The sequence below is a fragment of the Triturus cristatus genome, chromosome 1_2 (assembly GCF_964204655.1).
Source record: "Triturus cristatus chromosome 1_2, aTriCri1.1, whole genome shotgun sequence".
In the NCBI taxonomy this organism is placed as follows: Eukaryota; Metazoa; Chordata; class Amphibia; order Caudata; family Salamandridae; genus Triturus; species Triturus cristatus.
Genome location: NC_140580.1, coordinates 1,161,699,888 through 1,161,715,437, shown reverse-complemented (window position 1 = coordinate 1,161,715,437; position 15,550 = coordinate 1,161,699,888). Strand labels below are relative to the sequence as shown.

General features: G+C 50.6%; 1 protein-coding gene across 2 annotated transcripts in view; it reads left to right on the top strand.

Annotated features, from left to right (window-relative positions):
• ASS1 (argininosuccinate synthase 1) overlaps positions 1–15,550 on the top strand; it is a 315,060-nt gene that overhangs the window by 123,887 nt on the left and 175,623 nt on the right. For both annotated transcript variants that reach the window (XM_085613969.1, XM_085613970.1), the window contains exons 8-9: positions 6,629–6,699; positions 15,178–15,208. In XM_085613969.1, coding sequence (XP_085470095.1) covers positions 6,629–6,699; positions 15,178–15,208 — 102 coding nt within the window. The remainder of the gene's footprint in view (positions 1–6,628; positions 6,700–15,177; positions 15,209–15,550) is intronic.

The following is a 15,550-nucleotide window of genomic DNA, read 5'->3' as shown; positions in this document are numbered from 1 at the left end:
TTTGGACTCTGCAGAATACTTCTTTTCACATTTGCTACATTGGACTTAAGTGCGTGTCTGGAATCTGTAGGCCTAATTGATGATAATCTAGCCCCTGGCTCCACATTCCCATAGGGGAATAAGGAAGTGAAAACACAGTAAAACACACTGACTTTCCCTGGCATGTCTATTCCATCCTGAGTTCACTGTGGGTGAGTCCCAACTTATGAGGCTCCCCAACAGTAAAAGCTCAACAATAAGGTGCTCAAAAAGCGAAAAATCCAGGCGGACCATAGTGTCAGAACCACCTTCTAACACAACTATACTAGCAAAGTTGGGATATTCGATTTTGTGAAGTTGCACAGTTACTCAACTTCATCTGCCGCCCCCTGAGGCGTGAGGTTTTAGTGCAAAATGAGTTCTTGAAGGAGATTTCCCCCACAAAACCCTTTCAGATGGCAAACTGGTGCACACTGACTTGTGTGAGTGTGCACTCCAGCCCCAAGCCAGACCTCTCTCCAACACTCCATATATGGACTTGCGTGATTATTGGTGTGACTCCAGTGGGAAGGGGCCCCTGTCCAAAGAGCTTCCAGTCCATTCCATCCTTCAGTCTCAATCACATTGGCACACACTGTCCTGTCCTGAGAGACCCCTAAATGCCCTGTCACACCCCTGCATGCCCTGACAACCGGCCCACCCCCACCGGCTCGTGCGTGCATATGCCCTCATTAGGCAGGAGTCTTGGGGGAGATGCTGCAGACTGAGCTGGGCATGTCTGTTTCATCAGTCGGTAGCTGACACCCCAAAACTGTAGCTGGCACCCCTGGGTTTACAGGCTGAGCTTACCCGACTGCACGTGCTGGAAACCTCTTCCTGGTGTTTTTACTGCCCCCCTGTGAGAAGGTGGCCTCATATATGCTGCCCACTAGTTATAGTGGGCACCCTGTATCAGTCCAAACAACCCCTTATGGTGATAGGTTAAAGACAACCTTTATTGAAAGCTATCCTAGTGGTAGCTATGGAGAGCAGCCTTCAGGCTAAGTCTTGAAGGAATGTAAAGCATCTTGTTTTACCAGTCTATAATCTCTTGAATGACCAAATGAAAAGACAACCACACCAGGTATATATTTAAAATATATGTATTTAGGATAAAACACACCCCTCTAGTAACTTTGAGGCTCGAGTTCAAAGTACTTAAGTTACAAGTCCGTATTCAACAGTAAAATCGCAAATACATGTTTGGGCCCTAGGGGCGTACCAAACCATATACCAATAAAGTGGTATAAGAACCACGACTGAGCTAGACACACTGCCTAGAGCCTGTAGAAGTGCTTGGACCACAAGGAACCACCCAAGGTAGTGAGACAGGGGACCCATGAGGGAGGCGTGCAGTGTGAGAACACAGCCGCAAATCGCCGTTAACTTCTATGGGGAATGTCGCGGTTGGAAGAGTTTAAGGACACTTAGAGGATGACTACCAGCGAACCCTTTTGGACTTAGAGGTGTCTAGGGCCAACACCCACGGGAGCACCGGAGTACTCGAGTTACCTCACCCAGGGAAGCCAGGTGCATAGGTGTCTTTTGGTGTTGGGTCGCGGCGCTGTTTTCAATGGAAGCTGGCAAAGAAGTGCTGCTGCCGTGAAGAGGAGAAGTGTCCGAAGAGATCCAAGCCTGGATCGAGGATGGAAGGAACCTGAAAGCGGAGGGGACAGAGTCTGGGTCACTTACCACTGACCAGGGGCACAATAGTCCAATGCCCAAAGATGTCAGGTTCTTCAGGTGAGTTGATGGGTGTCTTGTCTCTTCAGCCACGAGGTCCAGGAGGTGTTGACGATGACCAGGAGCTGGATTCCAGCTGTCCTATGAAGTCTGTCGAGTGCTGCGGTGTCGGCGACCAGAATGGACCCACAAGCCTTGGCAACGGCAAGTCAAGTGGAAATAGAAGGACGTCGGTGCAGACCAGCAAGGTCTGGGGGACTCACCCAGCGAGGGTAAGTCGGGGCACGTCTGGAGCAACCAGGAAAGTCCAATCCGAAGAGGAGTTGCCTTCGTGGGGACCCACTAGCCAACGGGCTAGCGATCGCGAAGGAGACTCAAACGATCGCACTTGAAACTGGCCCACGGGTCACTCGTGGAGTGGAGGTCAGAAATCTTCGGTGCAGGAGGTGCTCAAGGCTGGGGCTACTCGGAGCCCAAAGCACAACTTCGAGGAAGACCAGGAAGATGATGGACCGGAAAAAGATCACGGAGTCCAGGGGTCATGGTTCCACGTCACCCACGATAGCCATGGGCCTCAGCTTTGCTGTGGACTCGAGGTAGCCTGGGTTAAGTCTGGAAATCCACCTCTGGTGATGCAACGACTTCGGCGTCCGGCGGGAGCTTCAGCGATGCAGACTGGTCAGTTGCTTCTTTGGTGCCTGCCAAGCAGGGGAGTCACTCCTTGACCCCAAGGGAGATTTCTTCCGTCTTCTAGTCGAAATAGAAAGTCGAAGGTCCAGGATATATGTTGCAGAGTTTCGACCAGGGTAATCTAAAGTCTCAAGGACTGGGTTCCTATACTTCTACTAAGATAGGGGGTTGGACATACTCTGGGGACCCACCTATGGGAGGGTTTGGAAAGAGGGGTGGTTACACCCATTTCCTTTGTCCAGTTTCGCGCCAGAGCAGGGGCGGGTAGCCCCTGCAACCGGTTTGGACTGGACTATGCACAGGGACACCAAGTGTGCCCCCAGTGCAGGACTTCAAGGCACCAGAGAGTGCTCCCGCCCAGCCCCAATACACATCTGCCTGTTTGGGGAGGTGGTTACACCTCCCTGGGACAGGAAACCTATTGTCCACGCCTCCCCTGCCGGAGTTTCGGTCAGCAGCAGGAGGCCAGACCCGTGTCTGTGGCAGTGGCATCCATTTTGTGATGCCAGGGCTTTAGAAAGTCTTTACCGGGTAGACTAGTGTGAACATGTTTCTCCCTCTAGAAGGGTGGAATGCCATCCCCGCCGCCAGAACTGGCGGGGGGGGGGGGTAGTATTCCAAAGTGTTTGACACCAAACGCATGTTTCCGTGCAGCCAGCCCAAAGTTAGCATTTACCGCGAGGTAATAATGCACTTAAGAGTATATGGTCAGGGTGCACCACAAACCTCATCCGAGGAGGTACTCTGCTCATGCAGGGGCACCCTCACATAAAAACCAAGCACTCTGCCTTCAGGATTGTTAAGGCCTGCCATAGGAGTGACTTAAAGGTTTTATGTGTGTGCAATGGTAGTGATATAGGTAACCTATACCACAGTAAAGGGTGCATGCACCACCTTACCCAGGCTGCAGTAGCAGACCTGTGGTGTCATTTTGGAGTGCTTCCCAGGGGCGGCATAATAAATGCATCAGCCCCTGGTAGGCCTCTGAGGTACCTATCTCCTGGGAACATAGTACACCATATACTAGGGACTTATAAGGCACTCCAGAAACCAATTAGAGGTGTACCTAATGTACATGGAAACTATTTTAGAGAGGAAGCAGCTAGGCTGGGGTCCTGATTAGCAGGACCACTGCCAGACTAAGGTCGAAAAACAGTGAAACGCCAGCAAAAAGTGGGGGTACCCATGTGAAGCAGATCCTACTCTCCTACACCCCCCCTGTGACACAATATCCACCCCAGTCATTCTCTTTCTGTCTTTTACCCTCGTGTGCGCTCTTTCTCCCTCTTACTCTCTCTCACCATCCTCTTTCTCAAACTATGAACCCCTATGTTTTTCCTCTGTAGACCCTCTTCCTTCCTTCCCTCCCCTACTTACTTTCTTCCTTCATTCCCCCTCTCTACCTCCCCCTGTCCTTCTGTCCCTCCTTCCTTCCTTCCTTCCTTCCTTCCTTTCCCTCCTTTCTTCCCCCTTCCTTGCTTTTCATTTTAAGTCTTCTTTTTTCATCCACTATCCCTTTCTCCCCTTCTTTTGCTCTTTCAGTCTCTCCTCTCCTCTCCTCCCTTTCCTTTCTAGCCTATGGTTCGTCTGTTTCCCTCTTTTTAAAACTTGTGTTCTTTCTTTCTTCATTATTTTTTCTTTTTTCATCATTCTTCCTCTTCCATGAGGTCTCTTCCTTTCTTTGTTTTTGTTTCTTTCTTTTTCTTTCCTTTCTTTCTTCCGTTCTCTCATTTTAATTCTTTTTTTAGCTCCTATCTGTTTTCGTTTATGCTCCTTTCTCTTACTAAAATAATTTCTTGCTTACCCTTTTTCTTTTTCACCTCCGAACCTGTGCTCCTTCTGTTTTTTGTATTTTTCTCCCTTTCCTTCTTATTTACTCAATTATTTGCCATTCTTAGTTTGCTTTCTCTTAGTTTCCGTCTCTTTTAGGTCTTCTTAGCCTGTTGGACTTTCTCTTCACTATTTTTATTTCTGGTTCCACTTTGTTTATCTTTCCCTTTCTCACTCTTCCTTTGTCTCTATCATGTGTCTCCCTCATCCCCGTTCTTTTCCACTTTTCTTCGAGGAGCCTCTTTGAGTCCCCTTTTCTATCTGTTCTTTCACCCCCTCTCTTGGCCCCGGCCTCCTCCTCCTCCACCCTCATGCCCCCCGCATCCTTGAGTTTGGTGAACGGCCTCCCTTGTCCCTGTGCCGAGGGCGCTGCTGCGTTGAAAAGAAGCAAACGTCTGTGTGGACGAGCACTTACTGGTGTCTGTCAGACAAATACGTGTGAGGCTTAGAGGGCTGTGTCACTGAGGCCCCTGTGTTTCCAACCTTATCTGTCACTGAGGCCCCTGTGTTTCCAACCTTATCTGTCACTGAGGCTACTGTGTTTCCTACCCTTATCTGTCACTGAGACCCTTGTGTTCTTAAGAGGCTCTTAGCCCAGATTAGCTGCGGTGTTTCTGCCCCACTGGAGCTCAGGTGTGCCTTCTCTGCCCCAGGCACGGACAGTGACTCCGGGGCAGTGTAAAGAGATCTCACAAAAGATGTTACCTCTACGGAGCACCTGTGTGCAGCGGGAGGTGGGGGCAAGGAGCAGTGGGTGTGTCGGTAGGGAGGGCGGGGGTGGGGGGGAGGAGGTGTCGGCGGCGTGGATAGCACAGAAGCCCTTTGCAGAAGTGCCTTGTATGAAGTGGCCAGGCCTATTTGGGGGCTGCAAGGGAGCCCCATGTATGCACTACTGGGGGCTGCAAGGGAGCCCCATGTATGCACTACTGGGGGCTGCAAGGGAGCCCCATGTATGCACTACTGGGGGACTGCAAGGGAGCCTCGTGCATGCACTACTGGGGGGCTGCAAGGGAGCCCCATGTATGCTGTACTGGGGGGCTGCAAGGGACCCCCATGTATGCCGTACTGGGGGGCTGCAAGGGAGCCTTGTTATGCAGTACTGAGGGCTTCAAGGGAGCCCCATGTATGCAGTACTGGGGGCTGTAAGGGAGCCCCATGTATGACGTACTGGGGGGCTGCAAGGGAGCCCCATGTATGCAGTACTGGGGGCTGCAAGGGAGCCCCATGTATGCAGTACCAGGTAATGCAGGGGAGCCCCATGTATGCACTACTGGGGGGCTGCAAGGGAACCCCATGTATGTAGTACTGGGTAATGCAGGGGAGCCCTATGTATGCACTACTGGGGGGCTGCAAGGGAGCCCCATGTATGCTGTACTGGGGAGCTGCAAGGGAGCCCCATGTATGCTGTACTGGGGGGCTGCAAGGGACCCCCATGTATGCCGTACTGGGGGGCTGCAAGGGAGCCCCCTGCATGCAGTACTGGGATCTACAAGGGAGCCCCAGATATGCAGTACTGGGGATCTGCAAGGGAGCCCCGGGTATATGCAGTACTGGGGATCTACAAGGGTGCCCCGTGTATGCAGTACTGGGGTCTGTAAGAGAGCCCTGTGTATGCAGTACTGGGGATTGGCAAGGGAGCCCCGTGTATGCAGTACTGGGGGGCTGCAAGGGAGCCCCGTGTATGCAGTACTGGGGGCTGCAAGGGAGGCCCATGTATGGGCTCCACTAGAGTGCCCTGTACGGGGCACTGGAGGCTAAACTGGAGTGCCCTGTACGGAGTATACGGGGGCTGCATAGGAGGCCATGCATTGACTATTAGGGGGGCACTGGAAGCCCTGCATGAAGCCTGCAAAAGAGGCCCTGCAAGTAGTATCGGTGGGGCTGCGTATAAGGCCATGCATTCTGTATTGAGAGCTGCATAAGGACTGCATGGTGCAGTGAGTGGCTGCATAGACGACCCTGCTTGAAATACTGGGGGGGGGGGGGGGGGAAGAGGGAGTAGGCATGAGGCCATGCATGTAGGATTGGATGAGTGCACAGATGACCCTACTTGGAATACTAGGGGGGGGGGATAGGGTAGGCATGAGGCCATGCATGTAGGATTGGATGAGTGACTTACACCGCTCTGCAGGAGTAACTGTGCCAAGACGCAAGCCAAGAGGAAGCCTGGCCCATGGGCACTCTGGGTGGGCTTGTTAGAAGCTACCTACTGTGGGTTACAGGGATCTAATACACCTCTCTCCCCAGCTGGAGAATAGACGTCACCACAGCTGGGAGCAGACAAGAGGGGTTCGGTTATCGGGTGGGCATGCTGCAAAAGGGATTCAATGCACTTCTCTCTGGAACAGGGGTCTGGTGCTAGAAGGTGAGCAGCACTGACCCTCGCCGTATCTTTTTCTTATTCTAGAAACACGGCATCCCTGTCCCTGTAACCCCCAAGAGTCCTTGGAGCATGGATGAAAACCTCATGCACATCAGGTAAGAGCTGCTGATCTGGGGCGGTGGGGGGGAGGGTTGTGTCTGTCTGAACCACCCTGAAGGCCTAAGTCCACTCCTCGGCGTCTGAGTCTGCCCTGGCAAGCGACATACTAGTACGTCACTTAAACATGGCAGAACTCAGGGTGAGGAGGGAATTCAGGGATTCGTCCCTCCTCACCATCAGCACTCCTCCTTCTGGCTTCCTCGCTCCTTCCATCTTCCTGGCTCCTCCTTCTGGCTTTCTCGCATCTGTCTGTCTGCTTCCTCATTTCTCCTTCTGCCAACTCCCTCATTCCTCCAAATTCCTACCTCCTCCACCTTCTGGCTTCCTGGCTCCTCCCCCTTCCTGCTTTCCAGCCTCCTCACTCCTCCTCCTTCCAGCTTCCTCGCTCCTTCTGACGAATTCCTCACTCCTCCTGCTTCCTGCTTCCTCACTCCTCCTGCTTCCTGCTTCCTCACTCCTCCTACTTCCTGCTTCCTTTCTCCTCCACCTTCCGGCTTCCTCCTTCCGGCTTCCTGGCTCCTCCTCCCGGCTTCCTTGCTCCTCCTCCTTCCAGTTTCCTCGTTCCTTCTTCCAGCTTCTTGGCTCCTCCTTCTTCCGGCTCCCTGGCTCCTCCTCCTGTAAGGTTCTCAATTCTCCTTTCTGCTCCAAAGATGTTTGGGGTATTTATTTGTCAGGGCCGAGGGGCCCTGCTGCCAGGGGCCCGTGGCTGGGCTCCAGGGGAGATGGCCTCTTGCAGCACAGTCTTTTGCTGAAGCTGTATGAATCTTTAAATGCTTGCAGGCCTGCGCTGCTCTCCTCTTACGAGCTCCACGCAGAGCGAGTACCCATCACGGGCTGAATTAAATAACTAGCATTGAAAATGCAATAGGTCTCGCCTTTGATTAAGTTAAAGCCATTTGCTTTGCTAATGGTATTGTACAGCAAAGCAAATAGCTTTAACTTGATGAGAGGCGAGACCTATTGAATTTTAATGCTCGTTAAATCTGGAATCCAAATGAGACCCTTCTAGTGCCTAAAGATGCAATTGTGGCAACTTGGCCCCACAAAACCTTTTAGCGGAGGAGTATTTCAATTCCTACCTTTTGAGGGTTCAAAACCACTGTTCAGTGAGCAAAAGGAAAATGAACTCCTCATGTAACTATTTTGAAGTGGGTAAAACAGGTCACAGGTTTAAACTAGGGGTATATTTTGCTATATTACTAGGTAAAAATTGGGGGGGAAAAATTCTTTATAAAAACCCTTGTTGGATCAGGCATCAACAATAGTAGAGTTCCTCATAGTGACGTATCACTACCGACTCTACTGATCTAGGAATAACACCAGTTTACAAGAGGTGCATAAACCATAGTAGAGTTCCTCATAGTGACGTATCACTACCAACTCTACTGATCTAGGAATGACACCAGTTCACAAGTGGTGCATAAAGCATAGTAGAGTTCCTCATAGTGACGTATCACTACCAACTCTACTCATCTAGGAATGACACCAGTTCACAAGTGGTGCATAAAGCATAGTAGAGTTCCTCATAGTGACGTGTCACTACAGATCAGATCAGATTTTATCTAGGTGGGGCTCATCTTCGTTAAATTGACTAAAATCACTGAAGGTTTATGCAAAAAGGAACAGATAAATCAGAAAAGCAGAGCGGGAGTGATGAAAGAAAGGCGATCTGTTGTAAACTATTCCCAACGAACCAGTGAGCCGGAAAGTCTGCTATAGGCGCTAAGGAAGGTCATTAAAATGCACCGGTTCCCTGGTTTCATGGTCACAGCTACAACGGAGGTGCTGTGGGCCTTATGACCCCTAGGCACCGGTGCGACTGCACTTTCTCCACTATTAAAATCTACGGCACTAGAACGCTTTTCCAGTAAGCAGGCATTCCTGCAAGCAGCTTGAAACGTGTTGGCCAGGGTGCTTGTAGTACCACTCGGTGCAGATTTGTATCTGCTGACCGGTACAAGGTATCACCGTTTACAGCTGCTTGGAGCTAGGCCGTGTGCACGTCGGATTTCCATGCCCATTTTTTTTGTGCAGTTTTATATAGTGCGAACTCGACCCTAAGGTATTGGAGCGCTTTACATGAGCACCAGTTACCATACACAAGATCACTTCCTTTGGCTTCTGATCCGTTTCCTTTCACAAATTCTCCTTCTATTCACCTAGTGTGTGCCTCGGGTCGAGATGGCAGAGTACGACCCCTCCTCAGTTCACTCCAATTGAATCACTTGCACTCATGATATGACCGCACACACATATAAGTCAATTTTGCATTACATATGGTTATCTGCCACCTAAACACGTGCCATTTAATGTCACTGATATAGAAAAAACAATGACTTTTTTAAATTCGAGCCAAAACTCACAATCCCTGTATATATTTATCAGATAAATAGTGTTTAGAGATGGCTCGGATATGCAAGTATTTATTTCGGTATCTGCGCGGCAGGAAATATATTGTCGGGCAGGTCCAGCGTGTGCATTAACGCTGACTCTTCTTGCTCAAGCGGCGTCTTCCAGAAAAGAGAAACAAATCGTCTCTTGTCACGCACGGCCCTGAAACGAGCTGATGGTGTCACTACTCGCTGCTCTTGTTGAAGCAGAGCCGCGTGGTTGTGGGGAGAAGGAATTCTCTTAAACGTTTTGTCTGGCCGCCAGCTCCTATGCGCGTGGCATTTGCAGAGTAATCTGTGTCTGGGAGACCCTGTAACCCCCGTGACAGCCTGGGCTCCGTCAGAAGTGGCGGTTCCCGCTTCCTCCGAGTCATAAACCGCCTCTCCGCTTTAAGCCGTGTTTATTTTTCTTCTCCTTCTCAATTTGCCTAATGGACCCGAGCCCTGAGTCTCTAGTAACACTCGGAGAACATAAACTATGTTAATTACCTGCAGAGTTTAGTCACAGTTAAGTGCTCTCGGTGAGTTTGTTTGACTTTCATCTCTGTTGCTGCTGCTCAGATTCAGGGCCCTCTGAGCCTGAGAAAAGAAAAGCCAAAATGCGCCTTCATTGCCCTCTCGGATTAACGGGCTGTGTCAAGTTTACGTGTTAACGGTTTAGCAGAACAACTATATTGTTTGGAAAAAAACAAAGGTGCTCAGACCTGTCCTAATTAAGTGGCCATCTCCTCCACACACAATCTGGCTTCGGTAATCCGATCTTATGCACACCATAATGTTCTACGTGCTCTTGCTACAATAACAAGCCTGAGAAATGAAAAGCGCGTCAGCCATTGTTGAAGGCAAACGCGGTAATACGAAAAAGAAGTGCTTAGCAGTAAATTAATAGACACGGTCTCCCGCCGCAAGTGAAAGATCGAATCCTGGTGGGCGGGGCCAAAAGCAGACCAGGTGGCAACCCTCCATGTAATGATTGCCTCCGGTGCAATCATTACACTGTGTTTTGCATCATCCATGATGCAAAATGACGCGCACCAATCAAAATTGCAGCCAGAGCAGCTATACGACTTCTGGGAGTCTGATCGATTCCAAGAAGCCCTCACATGGCAAGTGCAGCGCATGCGTACTGCTAACGCCAGGCGAGACCTAAAAATGTGTGGACATGTATACTACCTGAGTAACTACAATGACCCCAATGCACTGGCACGTGATGCATTCTGTGCTTGTGATACAGCAGGTGAACGTTCCGCTGAAGGGGAGGTCACCTTGTGTCCCTACCAGTCCACAAGGTGCTTAAACAGGGGAATAACGGGATGAATTTACCCCGAGTTTTCCAGAGATCCCACTCCAGACATATCCACACCCAGGAAACAGCAGGTCCAGGGCAAAGTTACATGTTCAGTGTTAGCTAAATGCGTGGTGTCATCCAATGCGGCTCAGTGCCACGGTGAATTCAGTCCCATGAAGAGCTCAGGAGAAAGGATTGCTCAGTACCAAAAAGAGCACAGTACCAAGGAGAACTTGGCACAGTGTTGTGGTCAGTATGAAGGAGAGCTCAGTTCCACAGAAAGCACAATACCATGGGGCACTCGGTACCATGGTGAGCACATTCCATGGAGAGCTCAGTAGGAATGATAGCCCAGTATGACGGAGAGCTCGGTGCCAAAGATAGCTCGGTACATTGGCGAGCTCGGTACATTGGCGAGCTCAATAGGAAGGACAGCTCAGTATCAAAGATAGCTTGGTACATTGGCGAGCACGGTACATTGGCGAGCACGGTACATTGGCGAGCTCAGTAGGAATGATAGCCCAGTATGACAGAGCTCAGTGCCAAGGAGAGCGCAGCACTTTGGAGAGACCAGTACCATGGAGAGCTCAGTAGGAAGGATAGCTCAGTACCACAGATGGTACAGTACCATGATGACCTTATTACCAAGGAGAACACAGTACATTAGAGGGCTCGGTATCACGGAGAGCTCAGCACCATGGACAGCTCCGCACCATGGACAGCTCAAGTACTCCTGCAGTGGAGGGCAATAGACCTCGTCATGAATTAGGACTCGAGCAGTGCAGGGCAATGGGCACCTTCATTGCACGGGACTGACACACTGGAGAGCAGCGAGTCCCATTCATTGCATGGGACAGACACACTAGAAGGCAATGGGTTTCTTCATGGACAAGTACTGTGGCAATGGATGGCAATAGACCTCTTCATGAATAACGACTCTAGCACTGCAGGGCAATTGGCATCTTCAGAGACAACAACTGCAGCACTGGAGAGCAGCGAGTCTCTTCATTGACAAGGGCTGGCACACTGGAGGGCAAAGAACCTCTTCATGGACAAGAACTAGAGCACTGGAGGGCAATAGGCTTTCCACAAACAAGAACTATCGCTCTGGAGGACAGTGTGCTTTTTCATTTGCAAGGAGTGGAGCGCTGCAAGTCAAGGAGCCTCTTCGTTGACACGGACTGGAAGACTGGAGGTCAATTAGTATCTTCCTGGACAAAGACTGTAGCACTAGAGGGCAATGAGCCTCTTCATAGTCAAGGACTGGAACACTGGAGGGCAATGTGTCTCTTCATTGACAAGGACTGGAAGGTAATGAGCCTCTTCATAGGCAAGGACTGTAGCACTGGAGGGCAATGAGCCTCTTCATAGTCAAGGACTGGAACACTGGAGGGCAATGTGTCTTCATTGACAAGGACTGGAAGGTAATGAGCCTCTTCATAGGCAAGGACTGTAGCACTGGAGGGCAATGAGCCTATTCATTCATGAAGACTGGAACACTGAAGGGCAATGAGCCTATTCATAGTCCAGGACTGGAAGACTGGAGTGCAATGAGCCTCTTCATAGACCATTACACGAGCACTGGAAGGCAAAGAGCCTCTTAATAGATAATTACTAGAGGGCAATGAGCCTCTTCATAGACAAGGCCTGGAGCACTGGAGGGCAATGAGCCTCTTCATAGACCATTACTGGAGGGCAATGAGCCTCTTCATAGACAAGAACTGGAACACTGGAGGGCAATGAACCTCTTCATAGACCATTACTGGAGCACTGGAGGGCAATGAGCCTCTTCATAGACAATTACTAGAGGGCAATGAGCCTCTTCATAGACCATTACTGGAGCACTGGAGGGCAATGAGCCTCTTCATAGACCAGGCCTGGAACACTGGAGGGCAATGAGCCTCTTCATAGACCATTACTGGAACACTGGAGGGCAATGAGCCTCTTCATAGACCATTACTGGAACACTGGAGGGCAATGAGCCTCTTCATAGAACAGGACTGCAGAACTGGAGGGCAGTGAGCCTCTTCATTGACAAGGACTGCAGAACTGGAGGGCAGCGACCTTCATAGAGCAGTGCCTTTGTACTGGATGGCGATGATCCTCTGCATAGATAAGAATGCCTGCACTGGAGGGCAATGAGCCTCGAGGGCTGCAGTACTGGAAGGCAAAAACTCTCTTCATGGTCCGTGGCTGGAGTACTGATCAACAGTGAAACTGTTCATAGACTAGGACTAGACACTAGAGAGCAATGGGCCTTGCCATGGACAAGGACTGCAGCACTGGAGGGCTGTGCACCTCTTCATGGACAAGGACTGCAGCACTGGAGGGCAGTGCGCCTCCTGATGGACAAGTACTCTGGCACTGAAGGGCAGTGCGCCTCTTCATAGACCAGTTCGCCAGTAATGGATGAATGGTCCTCTTCACATATTGAACCGCACACTTGAGTGCAATGAGCCTCTTCACCTCCTCATACACCAGGACGTCTGCACTAGAAGGCAATTGGACTCTTCACAGCGAAGCCGTCTCCAAAGCCAAGAACTCCAGAACCAGAGGGCAATCGTCCTCTTTACATATAAGGGCTCCAGAAGTACAACCCCTGGATACAGCAGCCTGCGCTGGATCGTACAACCCCCTGGATACAGCAGCCTGCGCTGGATCGTACAACCCCCTGGATACAGCAGCCTGCGCTGGATCGTACAACCCCCTGGATACAGCAGCCTGCGCTGGATCGTACAACCCCCTGGATACAGCAGCCTGCGCTGGATCGTACAACCCCCTGGATACAGCAGCCTGCGCTGGATCGTACAACCCCCTGGATACAGCAGCCTGCGCTGGATCGTACAACCCCCTGGATACAGCAGCCTGCGCTGGATCGTACAACCCCCTGGATCAGCAGCCTGCGCTGAATCGTACAACCCCCTGGATACAGCAGCCTGCGCTTGATCGTAAAATGAAATTCACACTAACCGACTGACTTCCATATAGCTGCAAAAGGCTATTGTATTGCAACATTTTTATGTAGCACTCACTATCCATACGTGGGTTGCTGAACTGTTTGCCTACACGGGTCGCACTCCACGCCATGCATGGCGTGTGGTTGGAAGTGTATTGGCTTTGTTTCGATCCTATGTGGCAGTGGTAGATAGAGGAGCACAGGTATGGTGTTCTGTAAGCCGAAAGCTTTGAACTCTACAGGTTGAGGTATGGATCTGCTTATGATCCAAGTCCACTTGCTGGGTTCTAAACGGAGTTGTCCATGCTGAGATATATTTTTCTAAGTTTATGATTCTGAGCAGGCAGAGTTTAACGCAAGAAATGGAGCGATCTGCTGGGATGGGCTTTGTTAATATCCCATATCTGGATGTCATTGGGAAAGGTCCGGAAGCTGTCGCTGTATGTAACTCATTGCCACCTGCAGTGGTGGAGTAGATTCCAATCTTCCATTGGCCAGAGGCAGTGACCGGACTCTTGGGTTATTCCTTGTCTGTCCAGTTGGTGATGGGTGGTTTATCCATGTGAACCGATACAGTGCTGGGGAATGGACAGGACTCCTAGCCGTTTTGTCGTATGTAAGCGTGAGGGTATCGAGCACTATGAGGGAATTCATATATGATCTGTATGAGCGACCATCGACTGCCCGACTGCGGAGAGTTCTGCTATTAGTAGTACTGTGGGCCTCACGCCTGCCTTTCCCGCACATTTCTTTGTATCGCCATTCTTGCGTTCCCGTCCTCTTCCCTTGCCTACTTTTTACCTATCCAGTCCTTGCATTCACTTATTTAAATTTACGACTTCCATTGGATTTGTCTGCTATAATCCCCGAGCTCCAGTTTATACCTTTCTTTACCTTGTTTATTGCTCACTCGCATCTCCTTCTGAATGCCTTTCCTGCTCATATGTTTGGGTTTTGCATTTGCCGTCTTCTCCTTTTATTTCCTCCTCTTATTTTACCCCCTCTACTCTACATCTCCCTTTTCCATTTCCTCCCCTCCCGTGGGCATCTCTCCCACCCTCTTGCATTTCCTGTGCCTTTTACACCTCCTGCGTTCTACAGCCCTTCCCTTGTACCTTCCTGTTTCCCTGCGCCCTCACCCGATGTACTCCCGCGCTGAGGCTGGAGCGGGGGCAGGGACCCTGTCGCTCCATGAATCTCTCTTCGCTTCTTGGCTGTGTGGATTCATTAGGAGCACAATTGGCTGCGCCCCCTTGATTGAGAGAGAAGCTTTCTAGCATCTGGCAGATGTCTAGGGTGGCTGTGGCTTACTTTGCGTTATTCCCCGCATCCTCCTTCTGTTTCACAAGCGTGTTTAGTAGTATGGTAAGCGGTCCTCTTATGCTCCCACATGCCTTTGTGAATCAGCCCCAGCACGGGTGGGGCCGGTTTTGGGCCCCTGGGGGCCGTTTTTGTTTCAGGGCCGTTTTTGCAGCAGAGCTGCAAAATAGGCCATGTAACAAAATCGGCCGAAAACCGGCCCTGGCAAAGAGCTCGGAGGCACCCCCAAGCCCCGGGGGGCCGGCCGAGCACTTGGCCAGGGCCGGTTTTGGTTCCCAGTCCGGCCCTGATGAGCCCCAAACATCAAACACCCTAGTAGTAAAAGTACAGAGGGCTTTGTGTTCTCTATGGGTACCAATCGCATAGGAGGATTCCCCGACTATTTCTATTTTTATAAAGTCATGTAAAGTGCAGGAAATAGTGCCACAGAATACTTCTGTGCTACACAATGACTGTGTGAATAACTAGTGCTGGAAGGAAGCCACCTCTCTTAAATCCTTTTTTCTTCTCTTTTTCACAGCTATGAAGCTGGCATCCTGGAAAACCCCAAGGTAACGCATTGTTTTTTTTTCTGTTTAAGATTGAAGTTCAAGGAAGTAAAGTTACAGCTGTGTCCCATCTTGCACATGGGAAGACCAATGCCATGTTTTCATTTGCCCCTTCTCCGCTATGAACTGTGAATATTCCTTGCCGCCAGTGATCCTTGCCAGTGCTTTACACAGAATAGTCTCCCACAGGTTACCACCGTTTCTAGCCCTGCAGGAGGCCAGCTGAACCCAAGCTGCAGTGTGCGCTGGGCTGCTCCAGGGCTGTGGCGGAGCGGGTTTATCAGGTAGAACTGCTCTCTATTCTCAACGTTGGGGTCCTACAAGCAAACCACGCTCTCATAGTGC